The sequence below is a fragment of the Takifugu flavidus genome, chromosome 2, assembly GCF_003711565.1.
Source record: "Takifugu flavidus isolate HTHZ2018 chromosome 2, ASM371156v2, whole genome shotgun sequence".
In the NCBI taxonomy this organism is placed as follows: domain Eukaryota; kingdom Metazoa; phylum Chordata; class Actinopteri; order Tetraodontiformes; family Tetraodontidae; genus Takifugu; species Takifugu flavidus.
In genome coordinates this window covers 18,591,723-18,605,710 of record NC_079521.1, presented here as the reverse complement: position 1 = coordinate 18,605,710, position 13,988 = coordinate 18,591,723, and the positions used below count along the sequence as shown (strand labels likewise).

At 55.1% G+C, this 13,988-nt stretch overlaps 1 protein-coding gene across 1 annotated transcript in view; it reads left to right on the top strand.

Moving 5' to 3' along the window:
- The first annotated feature begins 2,977 nt into the window (after window positions 1–2,977).
- The window catches only part of gse1b (Gse1 coiled-coil protein b), a 112,167-nt gene continuing 101,156 nt past the window's right edge, over window positions 2,978–13,988 (top strand). Inside the window, exon 1 of the mRNA XM_057018582.1 lies at window positions 2,978–3,928. Coding sequence (XP_056874562.1) covers window positions 3,140–3,928 — 789 coding nt within the window. The 5' untranslated portion in view covers window positions 2,978–3,139. The remainder of the gene's footprint in view (window positions 3,929–13,988) is intronic.

The following is a 13,988-nucleotide window of genomic DNA, read 5'->3' as shown; positions in this document are numbered from 1 at the left end:
ATGGTGTGACAATAAAATACCTCCCAGATGTGCCTTCAAAGGCCAGATGCATACAGAAATACTGAGATACATTTAACAGGGCTGTTAGACTTATTTAAAATGTCCATAGGGTATAGCGGTTCTTTTTTAAAACGTATTCTTTCTGTATTGCGTGTTGTGGTTTATCACAAGCCACAAGCACAAACACATGTAGTCACGTCGACACCCCCTACTCACAATCCTCTCTAAGGATCTATGAAACTCCACAATGGATTTGACTCAAATCAATATTTTTCTTTCTAGTAGACGCGTGCAGGGACGATCGTGATACAGGCCACCCTCAAAAGCATCCACCAAAATTAAACTTTATTTTCTAGCTTTGTTTGATTCGATATTGTTCTACTTTCTTGCAGCTTACAACTATAGTATCGATACAGTCTGCTTTTAAATTATGAAGACTGGCAAGAACCTAAAAGTCGTAGCAAAAATGCAATTTTCTGTTATTTTCCTTCCCACTTGTGTGTCTGTGACTGCTCAAACCCAGCAGGAGTCAAACGATGATTGGAATCATATCTCCTTGTTCTGTAAGGAAGCTGCACTACCGCAGTCGAACACTACGCGGCAGTGTTGTAACCTAGGAGGGACGTCACTGCTCCAGCAGCGTGTTGAATCCATTCCTGAAGTAGAAGTGGGGGGGTGGAGCCTCCAGGTGAAGATGGGGCAGATGTAACGAGACAGGAAGGTTCAGATACCCCCCCCCCCAACACACACCACCACACACACACACACACACACACACACAACACACACACACACACACGCACACTCGTGTTGGAGCCCCAGAGGAGTGTGTGAACAATTGTGTCGCGACTCAAAAAAAAAAAGACGCCCCAGTTCTTCACCCACGTTGTGGGAGTCTGGTGGTGAGATAACCCCCCCTCCCCCCCACCGTGCATGCGGTTATGCTGCACATGCGGGGTTAAAACGCTGACGCTTTGCACGCGCGCGTGTACGTGTGTACGTGTGAAGAGAGCGCGTGTGTGTTCATCTGTAAAATGATTAGCGGGGGTGGTGGCAGGAGCGGTGGGGGTTGCCTCTGGGGTGGCGGAGGGGTCCCGTGAATCGGGCACGGCGCTGCGCACGAGTTAGCGGCCGAAGTTCGAGCGGAGGCAGAAAAGTTGGCCGCAGAAGAGACCGAACATCACAAACCCCCCACCGGCCCCCCACCCCTCTCTCCCCCCAACCCCCCCTCCTCATCATATCCACGGATTTCTTCTTCTTCTTAGTGGAAACGCGTGGACGTCAAAACTTGTGCGCTGTTCGCTGGCACCGAGCGAGCGTTGAGGGTCTCCGCCGGCGTCTCAATGGGACCGTCGGGCGGTCTCGTCGTCCAGTGAGTAAACTCGGGCTAAACTTGACAACTGTGGACCACAGCTTCTGCGTTCCCACTGTGCCATGTAGCCCCGCTCCAGGCGTTACGGACGCAATGAACTCGCCCGGCGAAAGGCAAGCGGCGCCGCTGTCGCGGAAGCACCGGCTCATGGCCGCAGCGATGCCCGGCGAGGACAGCCCTTCGCCCGCTAACGCGTCCCGGAGCGATCGGAACGGGAGCGGGGATATTTCACTGTTTCATCTGTGGGAGCGGGGTAACGCCGGGGAAGGAACTTAAGCTGCAAGTGACGTACCAGAGAGAGAATGTGCCGTTTTTCCGTTTTTTTTGCAACCCAGGAGCCAGCGCCGGGTGCGTGTGAAATGAGCCCGGATGGACACACGCTGGTCTGCGCCGTGTGTTACTGCTTCCTGACGGAGCAGTGGAACTCTTTCGAGCGGAACAGGACGCCCATTGAGAAGCGCATGTACTGGCTGAAGCGGCCCTACCAGTGCGACTCTCGGCGAGTCCCGCAGGAGTGGAACCTCTCCTACGACCTGGAGAGGAGGCTCGGCGCCGGCCGGCAGAGTTACGACGGGGGCGCAGAGTCTGACTTCTCGTCTTTCTCTGACAACGAGAACCTCTCCGACCAGGAGATGGACGTGGTCAACAGGAGCGTGACGGGCAAAGACAAGTGCCCGAGAGTGTCGGGCAAATCGCCAAGAGACAGTAACAGGAAAAACAATGTCATCGCGGTTAAAAACAGCCCAGATTCCCAGCGTGGGGTCCGCTACCCAGTGGGTGTGTATGGATCACCAAAAACGGAGGGCGCTCTGCCGCTGAGGCGCGGTGCTAAAATTATGAATAATGCCTGTCAGTCATCGGAAAGTCTAAAGCCCCAGGAGAGGTTCCCTCTGCCGGGCTATGGCAGTCCCGTCTCTGACGCACCTGTGCAAGACAACGAGGTCATTATGCGCAACAGGCCGTGGCTGGAGGAGGGGACTGACAGACACGCGGAGCCCCGTCAGGTTGTGCGCGCCTCCGACGGCAGCTGCGCTCCATCCAGAGGCTCTCAGAGCAGAGCAAAGGCCGAGCTCCAGCCCGGCGCTGCGCTGCCCTCAGCTGCCGCCGCCTCTGCCGCCAGATGCGACACAGCTGTCCCGCAGCTTGACTCTGACCACTGCAACGGGGACGAGATCAACGTCACCAGCGATGACGACGTGTATGATGGCAAAGCCCGTCCGAGAGCAAGGCCCAAAGCCAGCGGAGGCGGTGGGCGAGCGGCCGGGGCGGCGATGTCTGCGCGTGCTACATCTGCGGCGCGGAGCTCAGGCGCGACAGCCGCTTCAGAAGTCAGTGTCCAGAAGCAGGAGAAGGCGCAGGGTCAGCCATTTTTCCCCTTTCTGTGGCTTCACTCCCCCCCCCAGGGTGCAATGCCCATCAGCCCAGCAGGTACAACCTTAGTGTGTAGCAACTGCCACACCTCCCTCATGCAGCAGTGGCAGAGCTTCCAGCTCGCAGATGTTCCGGTGCTCCAGCGCCTGTATGTGGTCCCTTTGAACCAGAACTCCAGTTCCCTGCATTCCCACAGGACTCCCCCTGAGGGAAAGTCCCCAGAGTCCAGAACCAACTCCAGGCCTCCCCGGGAGGCCTGTTTCCTTTGTGGTCAGGAGTGTGGGGGGGAGGTGAAGCTCGTGCACGCTCAGGCTGGCGTTGGCAAATCTCGCGGCGCGATGTACTTCCCCTTCATCTGCATGTTGCCCTGCCCGCCTCAAGCCCAGGCGCTGAGGGATGGACGCGTGCGTTGTTGCCCCAAGTGTCATTTCATCCTGGAGGAGATCTGGAGCGTGTACCGCCTCAGCTTGGACGAAGAGCTCATCACATCCGTCAGCTCCTTCCTGGTCAGGTACCACGCCGCCACGGCCATCGAGGGCTCCCTGGCGGCGCACCCGCAGGCAGCCGCGGCGGCCCGGCCCGGCAGCGCTGCGTCCGTGTGCTACTGTGCGGAGCCGCTCTGCGTCCGGGTGCGGAGTTCCAGCTGCACGTCAACCCACCGGGACGCTGCAGGGAGAAGGAGCCCTTTTTCCCCTTTCTCACCGTTCATCCCCCGGCCCCCGGGCCAAGCCCGTGGACGCCACAGGCCTGGTGTCCGCGTGTAACCTCTGCTACCACGACTTACACACTCAGTGGGCCCAGCATGAGAGCAAGGGCTCCGCTCCTTCGGCCTCATCTACCTCGGGTTTTCCCGGCCCCAACCCCCAGCCGCCCTGCTCCCCCTGGGCCCGCCAGTACAGCTGTGAGTCCTTCGTGTGTTTCTTCTGCAGGCAGGAGCAGCGCAGGTCAGGCCGGCTGTGCGCCGTCACCGTGGCCCGGCTGCCCGTCTTCCTGTACGCGCCGCGCAATAAACGCATGCTCCTGGTGGACGACGGGAGAAAGCTGGTCATCGGATCGTGTTTGGAATGTAAGGCAATGGTGCAGGTGGGAGAAGCCATGCAGCAGGACAGGGACAGGGCGAGACCCGGAGCCCAGGAGGGGGACGCAAAGGAACCGGAATCGGCCTCGACGCCGCCCCGACACAAGGTAAGATCGTCTGATGGGACACGACCCCGAGGTGTCTTCACACGACCGTGTCCTCGCCTGCATCCTGACGCTGAGGATTTGTTGTGAAAGGGGAACAAAAGGATTCTCATCTATGTTTACCTCGATTTTCCATCTTTAATGCAATTTATCTGACGCAAGAGCACTCGTGTGTGTGCGTGTGTGTGTGTGTGTGTGTGTGTGTTTATTTGAGCAAGCATGTCTCACCGAGCGCCGAAGCCTTTGTTTTGGTTTCGGCGCACTGACAAACTTGAAACAAGCTTTCAACAGCCTGAGCGCTACACAGAGCACATTTGCGACTGTAATCACATCAAGAGGAGAAATGGTTCCTCTGTCAGTCGGACCGGTTCTCTTTGTTTAACCCAGCGTTCAACACTCGGAAACATCCCGTCATAGATTTGACACTCTTAAGTCGGTGTAACAGTCATCACGCGCCTGTAGCAGCTTCACATGAGACAACCGAGGCGCTGTTGGCGGCTGAGTTCACACACACACACACACACACACACACACACACACACACACACACACACACACACACAGTAAACACACATTTTCAGTCCTGTGCTTGTGCATCGTTGCCCAGACCGGTGTGGCGTTGTTGTCGCCCAGGGTGAGGGTTAGGGTGACCCCCACCCACGGAAAATCTGCTCCACATCAGACCAAATACGTGCACTCAGTCGCTCCACGTCTCAGCAGTGGTGTGGGAGTTTACTGTTGATGCCTGTGGCCTCGTCTATTCTTGTGATGATAAATTCTGATCTGTGAAGTCGTCCACATTCGGTGGTCCAGCTGGTCCGGCTCAACATCTGCGTGAGCTCACAACCAGGACGCCGTTCTGCCGTTCCTCATTTTCTTGACTTTTTTTGGGGGGGGGGTTTCTGTGAGCAGAAGGAAGCTGCTTTTCCAGACAAACAGTAGGTAATGATGTTAATATGGTGACAGCTAACAAAGAGCTGAGGAGCCCCCCCACCCCCACCCCCAGCCCCAGCCCCACCCCCCCATCCGGGCTCTTTGAGCAGCCCTATCGTGGAAGGAGGCGCAGGCGGTCGGCCCGGGCCGGACATGTGAGGAACATCTGTGGATTCCACTCACACACAACCTCTGCGTGCTGCACACTCGCAGCAGCTGTGCAGAGCTGATCTTCCCCCCACCCTCGGTGATAAGCTTATCGCCCGGCCAGGCACCTGTGCCATCGCGGCACACACACACGTGCGTGGAGATGTTCTCCGTGTAGCGTATGTGGTAAATATGGAGCGCCAGCGTGGGAGGGAGCGCATGGTTGAGGCAGGCAGAATTTCAGATGATCACTTTAGGCAGGGACTGTTGAAGGAAGCTCAGTCTCGTGTGAGTGTGTGAGTGTGTGTAGATGTGTGTGTGTGCGTGTGTGTGGGTGTGGGGAAGAGGAGGTGTGAAGGAGGAACAGGTGCTTTGTCCTCTGGTGTAATGCGCTCTGCCTGAGAGGGTCTGTCATCGCTGAGGGTTAGGCCTCCAGGAGCCAATGCCCATCTGGTTCCTTTCAACTCACACACGCACACACACACACACACACACGTGCGCACTCTTTGTCGCTGTGGGGAACGGAGGTGAATTTATGCCTCCCACTGAGACCAATGTCCATCAATCAGTCCTCATATAGAGTCGATGGTTTGCACGGTAGATCGACGCCGGCCGCCGTTTTTGAAATTTTAGGCTAAATTTTAGACAGATTCAGTGTAAACACTTAGTTGCTTTTCTCTCCCAAGGCCATGGGAAAGCATGTGTGTGTGTGTGGGGGGGGCATAGACGGCAAAGCCCATATCCTGCATGTAAAGGAGGTATTTGCTATCTGAGGAAAAACACGTCAGCGTCTCGACAGCGTCGCCGCTAAAGATTTATGGCGAGTCGGCGGAGGGCCGAGGCCGGCGTGACACCGCGGCCCTGCAGGTGACGTTAACTGAACGGGTTGTGACAAAAGATAAACTAAAAAGGTGTTTGTGTTACCGGGCTGTGACGTGGAAGGCCGGTCTGGTGCGTGCTGGCTGTAAAGTTCCTGCAGCTGTGCCCCCCCCCACAGCTGCGGGAGCAGGGGGACACGCGGCTCTCGCGTTTGACGGACAATCCCCGGGTATTTGGCAGGCTTAATTCCAAAGCTGCTGGAGGTGGGTTTTGATTTAGCACTCGGAGCTTTAATCGCTCTCTTCCCGATCGCATCCTCCGGTGCTGCATTCTTGCCCAGATCCGAACGGAGACACCAGATCCTCCAGATGAACTCGGCTGGAGGATTCTTTGACAGAACCTCTCCACCGATTCGGGTTGCACGTCCTTACTGTGTCCGGTGGTGCGGATCGACCCACTCCAGGACGTCCGGAACAGGGGGCGACAGTGCCCGCGACGGTGGGCGAGGCTAAAGCGGAATGAGGAAGATCTCAGGAGGAGAATTTCACTGTTACTTTTTTAAACTTTCCTAAAAACAAAAACAATCTACACACAGTTTTAATGTGATAAAACACCTGTGACTGTGAAATGTATGATGGAATTCTCTTACATTTACCCGGAGCTGGCCTTCCTGCATCGTCTGGTTCATTAAAAGTCAGAGTGAGGCAGCTTTAAAGCGCAGTAGATGCATTTAGCTTGTTAACCTAGTTAGCTAGCCTCGGGCGCCACTCTCAGCTATTCAGCTGCAGCATTTCGTACCAGTTCACGACCGATAGTCCTAATTGGAATTTCCTCAAAACTGACAGCTAATAGAAGAGCGCTAACTAGCTAATATCCATCGCTTTTCTCGTCCATTGCTTCTCAATTATAGAGAACCAGATGGGGGGGGGGTTAAATGGTCACAGAGAGCAGCGATCAAGCAGGCGCTACAACGCTGGCAATCAGAGTCAGATGTGCACGTATAAGTGAGAGCTTAATGCAACTGGGAAACTTTAGGACACGGAACGTAAAGATCAGTCATCCCTCTGGTATTTGATGTGTCCTTCCTTTGATAATACACGTTAGCACTGTGAGCGGATGAATGAGCCACGCAGGATCGTAAAACACTCTCTAATCTGTAAATTCCCTGGCAGATGATTTCCAAGAGGAGGCAGCAAAGTGCCAAAGAGGGAGACGGAGCGATTGAATCCAGCAGTGGCTGGTGATTGCTCACATCCTGTTTCGCTATGGTGGGAAGTGATTGGGTGAATGGCGCTCTGATAGCCTCACTATAGCATAGCTGAATCCAAATGTGGAAGCGACTGCCACCAACATCCTTTAAGCTACAGACGAAGGCGCGCGTTAGCTCCACAGAGTCCCACAGAGAGGGGACATGGACCCCAGCCCCCAGGGTAGGGGTCAGCAGGGGTCAGATGGGATGGACAGGAGGGCGTCTGACACACCTGGTAAGCTATTTGACTTCTGCAAGCACAACTTATGCGATGTATTTCCCTCGTCACATGGACAGTCCACATACTCCGAACAGCTATTTAATTTAAACTATTTTAGGATGTTGCTTCAGTTTTTCTTGTCCACAGGTGAAGTAATACAAAACCGTTATGATAGAAGCTGCAGATCATAAATCACAGTGTAACGTACATCCAGCAGACTTGGAAGAAGAGCAAAGAGCTTAGATCAAGTGCAGCCCTGGATGGTAAAGGCCAAAATCATTAATCTCTTGATAGTCTGGCCTAAACATCTGCCCGTCGTTCATTGTCAATGCCCGGATTAATCCAGACTGAGGGTTAAAACGAACGAGCAGTGAGAGGGCGTTACACTGGAGCAGGAACCCCTCTGAGAAGCCTTTTGTGGGTGCTCACCATGTGGCACTAAAAGAGTGTGTGTGTGTGTGTGTGTGTGTGTGTGTGTGTTCTGGCCCAGACTGGGGACACAGCAAACTGTGTGTGAACTGTTCAGCTGTGTTCCTGTGAGAGCTGAAGCTGTGCACACTTCCCCTGACCTGCTGGATATAAATACCTGCGAACGCAGCATCAACTCCGAGTGGGTCCGGCTGCATGGGCCCCTGAACCGGGTCAGGCTGAACCGGGTCCGGTTGCATGGGCCCCTGCACCGGGTCTGGCTGCACGGGCCCCTGAACCGGGTCAGGTGACCGGGTCCGGTTGCATGGGCCCCTGCACGGGTCAGGCTGAACCGGGTCAGGCTGCACGGACCCCTGAACCGGGTCAGGCTGAACCAGGTCAGGCTGCACGGGCCACCATAACCCACATTTACCCACAGTGAGGGGTAAATGCATACATCTGCAGACTCACGCGCACGTACACGATTTCACGATGTGATCTTTGCATAGACAACAGCTGCACACGTGCGCGCCTGCCAGGTGCTGGCTGGTGTTCGCTGGCGTGCAGCTGGGTCGTGCCACAGCTGCGTGCACGCACGTGCGTGTCTGATCTCCACCTGGTTGTCGTCCCTCTTCCTCAGCAGCCTTCATCAGGCTGGTTCATTAGGTGCTCCTCATCCTCACATTCTTCCTGTTTAGCCTCGCTCCCGCTGATGCTTCCCGGAGGCTCCCTCTCACCCTTCTGTCAAGTCAACTGAAGATGTCAGCCAATGCAAAAATTAGCTGGCTAAATATACCACGTGCACTCACGCGTGCGCTTGGTCCAGCCACCTGCTGTCTCACATACTCAGCTTGTCATTCCAGCTCCAAGACAGCTGGGAAGGAGGACGGTGGATGTTTGGGACCTCTCCTGATACCCTGCAGGAATCTGGTTTGCAGACTGTTATATTAGTCAACATGTGACATCAACAGGATGCTAAAAGTAGCACATTGGGGGGGGGGGGCTCCGGCTTTTACAGTGTGACATCAACCCCTTTAAATTGCTGGTTCCCTCCCACATCACCTGTAAACTCACATGTCCTGCAACACATCACATCCATCACATTTGCTTTGGTGCTTTCGCAGCACCCCACCCCACCCCCCCCCCCCCCACCCCACCCCCATTAAAATTGGTTGGCATGAAGGCAGTGAGTCAGCTGTATGTGATGAAGTTCAAAAGAAGGAAGAAAGATTTGGTTTATCTGATTTAGCAGCGCTGCCAGCTAATAGCCCCTTTTTCTCCGTCTCTTTATTAATTCCGATCCCATTGTTCCCATCGAAGCCTCTTGAACACGTTTCTCATATATATCCCATCCAGGAACACATGTGAAAGTCAGATTTGAACCTTCTGACAGCCCGGAAAGAAAGTCTGTTTCACATTAAGAGGGGGAAAAATGAGATTTGAGTCACTTCAGGATAATAATGTGAATGCGGCCTTAGAAGCAGCCTCGGAGGGTCGGGAGCAGCCTCATAGGGTCGGGAGCAGCCTCGGAGGGTTGGGAGCAGCCTCATAGGGTCGGGAGCAACCTCGGAGGGTCGGGAGCGGCCTTGGAGAGTCGGGAGCAGCCTGGGAGGGTCGGGAGCAGCCTCGGAGGGTCGGGAGCAGCCTCGAGGGTCGGGAGCAGCTCGGAGGGTCGGGAGCGCCTCGGAGGGTCGGGAGCAGCCTGGGAGGGTCGGGAGCAGCCTGGGAGGGTCGGGAGCTGCCTCGGAGGGTCGGGAGCTGCCTCGGAGGGTCGGGAGCAGCCTGGGAGGGTCGGGAGCACCTCATAGGGTCGGGAGCAGCCTCGGAGGGCGGGAGCAGCCTCGGAGGGTCGGGAGCAGCCTCGGAGGGTCGGGAGTAGCCTGGGAGGGTCGGGAGCAGCCTCGGAGGGTCGGGAGCAGCCTGGGAGGGTCGGGAGCAGCCTCGGAGGGTCGGGAGCAGCCTCGGAGGGTCGGGAGCAGCCTCAGAGGGTCGGGAGCAGCGCCGACTTCACTGGACTTAAAAGGCTTATTTATAAGTTTGTGCTTTTGATGTTTATCAAAGTAATACAATAGTTCCAGAAAGATGGAGGCAGGCCTGGAATACTGAAATAATCAAATGTAGTCGAATCTAGTGTCTCCGTGTGTCAGAGAGCTCGGATGCTTGAGGAGAGCCAGCCGTCGTCCCCCACTGTCTCCTTCAGACGAGCCCTCCCTGCTGTGATGTGCTGCTGAGATTATTCGACCCCCATCAGCGATTTTTCCAGCACAAACGAATCAAACGTTAGTGTGTTTTAAATGTTGGCCTCTGCATATCAAAATGCTTCAGCTGTTGGGGAAGGCGGGGGGGGGGGGGGTCCTTGGTGGCTTTTATCTTGACTCTCCTTGCAGGGGCCATAAAAATAGCACTGGGATTGGTTGGGTGTCAGGGGTCGCCGCCCCTCCCCCACTTTCCCCCTCTCTCCAGTCGCTCTTCTGTCCGTCCCGTCTCTCTCGTCACCTCGGCCCTCGTTATTTCCCCTGCGCCCGTGTCCCTTTTACCTCCCGCCGGCCACCCCCAACACCCCCCCCCCCCTCCTCCCCCGCTCCGTTCCTCTTATCTCTCCCTGTGGTATTAGCGGGGCCACATGGTGCTCGGCCCCTCCTGGTGGTGTGAGCCCCGCGGCAGACCCTGGCTCCAGGCTGACGCGCAGCTCGGTGTGTGTGCGGATGAGGGAGACTGCAATGTGTGTGTGCATGCTGGGTGTGTGCGTGTGTGTGAGGCCGCTAACACAGTAACCTGATAGTGCGGCTGGGCTGTGCAGAGCGGAGCAGCGCTGTGATTTATCCCGCGGGCCCAGCAGATGGCTGCAACAGGAGTTTGTTTAAGTTTGCTTCAGAGCCGGGAAAGCAGCCAGGAGCACCGAGAGGGTCTGCCAGAAAAATGTTCAATGACTCTGAATGCCTAACCACACTACTGCCCCCCCCCCCTCAATTCTGCCGCCCTTAACTCCCCCCGAACCCAGCCTGAGCCCAACACACACACACACACATGCACACACACACTCGCAGACTTTCTGTCGCTACTCTCCTCTTACCCCTCTCTAATTTCTTTCTTTCCTCCCATCTGCTCCACACACATGCTACACTGTCTGTCTCACACACACACACACACCACACACACATGCACACACACACTCGCAGACTTTCTGTCGCTACTCTCCTCTTACCCCTCTCTAATTTCTTTCTTTCCTCCCATCTGCTCCACACACATGCTACACTGTCTGTCTCACACACACACACACACACACACACACACGGAAACACAGAGGTCCGTGCCGTGCTCCTCTGTTCTCCTGGCAGCATCCCCAGCATAGATGTCATTTCAAGAGTGGGGGGGTTAAAACCTGGAGGTGTCCACTGTGGGATCGTCCGCACGCGCAGGGGAGCACGTTGTGCACGTTGTGCACGCAAAGCCCATGATTTATGTAAACTGGATGTGTGTGGATCTTTTTTCCCACTTTTTCCACCCCCCCCCCCCCCCCCCCCCCCCCCCCCCCCCCCATGGAGTTTAGCCTGTATATCCTGTGCTTGTTAAGGTGATGACTGAAGGGATTTGACCTCCTCCTGTCCACACGTCACCTTTTGGACGTCCTGTTCTCTTTTAAACTCCAGATAAACTAAAGATCTGTACAGAAGAAAGAAGCAGTGTGAGGAAGTAGCTGAACTCATCATCAGAAATGTTCCCGTAGCTGTAGCACACCTGAGGAACCTCACCTGCCCTGAACTGGGACGGGGGCAGATTTATACACCAGCAGGAGCTACTGGACCTGTTGGGGGGGCCGGTTCTGTATGTCCACCATTTTTAATGACAAGACAAATGAGACGTTGGTAAAGAGACGTGCAAATGTCTAATTCTGACATGTGTTTTTCAGAGAATATAGGTCCACATATACGTCCCACGATAGTGTCTTTTCTAAACCGATTCCACATTGGACACATCACACACACACGTGGTTCTATAATCAGATCTCGTTGTGCGTACGTGATATCGCCCTTTCTGTCCCGCGCCAGATGGGGAGGTTATTAACCAGTTGTCTCCGGTCAGCCAGTTTACCTGCAGAGAGCGCCGCGGTTTCTACGAGCCGGCGCCCCAGACAGTCTGACGCTGGCCGAAGAATGATCAGATGTTGTTTGACATGTGCTCAATACGGAACATGTGTCTACAGTGTTGGGATGATCACAGCTCTTGGACACTCTCCCACTCGGTGCAGCTCCGGAGGCATCGGGGTCGTTCCGCGTTGTGTTTATTTGCGGGGAAGATCGGCGGTTGGCGCGTTTTTTTCTGGGTCTGTTTCACATGTGCGAGCACTCCGTAGCCGTCGGCCGGCGTTAGCGTCCGCGCACATCAAAGTTGTCTCTCCGCTTCTCTGTTCCTGGCTTATATGGAGGCGGCGCAGCCCGAGACGCTTTTATGGCGTGTTGCTGAGTTGTTAATTAGCCCGAGAGGATAGCCCCGAATCCTGCCAACGGCTGCTTGGATCCGACCCACAGAACAGAGCTGCAACACATCAACCTGCAGCCGCCGTGGGAACGCAGGCGCTGTTCTGTGTCGGCGCGGAGCAGAAACAGGTTCTGCCGCAGAGCGATAAGGCCTGTTGACCTTGTGACATCAGGCGCGCTGCGGTGAGGTCATCGCGGATTACAGCAAATGTTTCACATCAGCCGGCATCAAATGTGGCCGGCACAGGAAAGCTCGTCAAGGTTTCATCGCTGTTCCTCATCATTTTTCACAGTGATAACGAGCGTGTGAACGCTGGATGCTAATTAGCCGAACCTGCACCGACAGCATCAGGCTCACAGTTTAGCCGCCAATGCTATGCGCTTCAATAGCTTATGTTGAATTTAGCATGTTGGGGCTGCCTTCTGTGCACACACTGAGCACCCGGCAGGGAGCTTAAGTGTCCAGAGCTTTCACTAAAGCAGCCAAGAATTCTCTTTGTCTTTCTTACTCCTTTCTTTTCAGCCGCATCTCTTAGTATTCCTCCTCCACATTCTTCAACTCTGCTTTCAGAGCGAATCGAGTCGTCTCCTCTGGCAGCGGTGCTACTTTTTTTATTTCTCCCTCTGGAGGACTAAGATTTACGGGCTCGGTGGTTCAGCAGCTAAAAAACATTATTTGGGTTACACAGGTAATAATGGCAGAGTTTGTATTCATAAGATAGTTAACGGTGTGGACAGCATAGAGGCCTGTGCTCATACTGCGTGTGTGTGTGTGTGTGTGTGTGTGTGTGTGTGTGTGTGTTGTGTGTGGGTGCGGGTGAGCGTGTCAGTGTCACGAGTCAGGCACAGATGTTCTCAACAGTTCTGGATTTAGCCAGTAGTTCTCCCTGCTCACAGTAAAAGGGAAGCGTCTAATAAAAGGCGGGTGTACGAGATGGAGTGAGTCATACACACACAGAAAAGTGAGTCCGCCTGCCTCGATCTCTCAGGGAATGTGTGTGTGTGTGTGTGTGTGTGTGTGTGTGGTGTGTGTGTGGTGTGTGTGTGTGTGTGTGTGTTGTGTTGTGTGTGTGGAGAGAGAGATCGGGAGAGAGAGAGCAAAGCAGGAAGCAGGGAGGGAGGCTGTGCCAAGCCTGAGCTGAATTCCTGCCAAGAGTCTACTTGTTTGCTCGTCTGGCTGGAGCCAGAGGCTGACCTTATTAGCTTGGAGGGCAGCCGTCTTATTAAAACACATCTGGCGCTCAGGGAGCCCAAATAGTCCTCATATTGTCTTCCTGCTTGCTCCTGACCTTGCGTTACCTAGCAGGAATGCTGACGAGGGCTTCACGCATCTGTTGAGAGTTTCACCGGGGGTCCCCCCCCCCACCCCTCGGCCTCCCCTCGCCCTCGCTGTCTTTGTTGGCGCCTGCACGGTAGCTCTGTGGGACCTGTTTTTCTTCCTCCCCTCCTTTTCCTTTTCCCTCCCACCATTTCCAAACACCAGCCCTCAACACTCCTTAGAATACCGTCCCAGTGCCCCCCGTGCAGGAGTACCCCCCCCCACACCACCCCCCCCCACCAGCACCACAAGCACGTTGCTGTGCAGATACAATTATTCCTGTGTGTTTGTTTTATGAGGCGCTGTGAGCTGGTCCTCTTTAAACAGCCCTTTTTACGTGTTGATGGTACCATGAGACCCCCCCCCCCCCACACACACACACAGAAAAAACTCCGCTTTGCATTCACGTGCTGTTGGATGTCAGCATCTGGCCGTACCTGGAGGAGAGGTGGACCCGGTCTCACGCCCTCAGTGTGTACGGCGGACCTCCT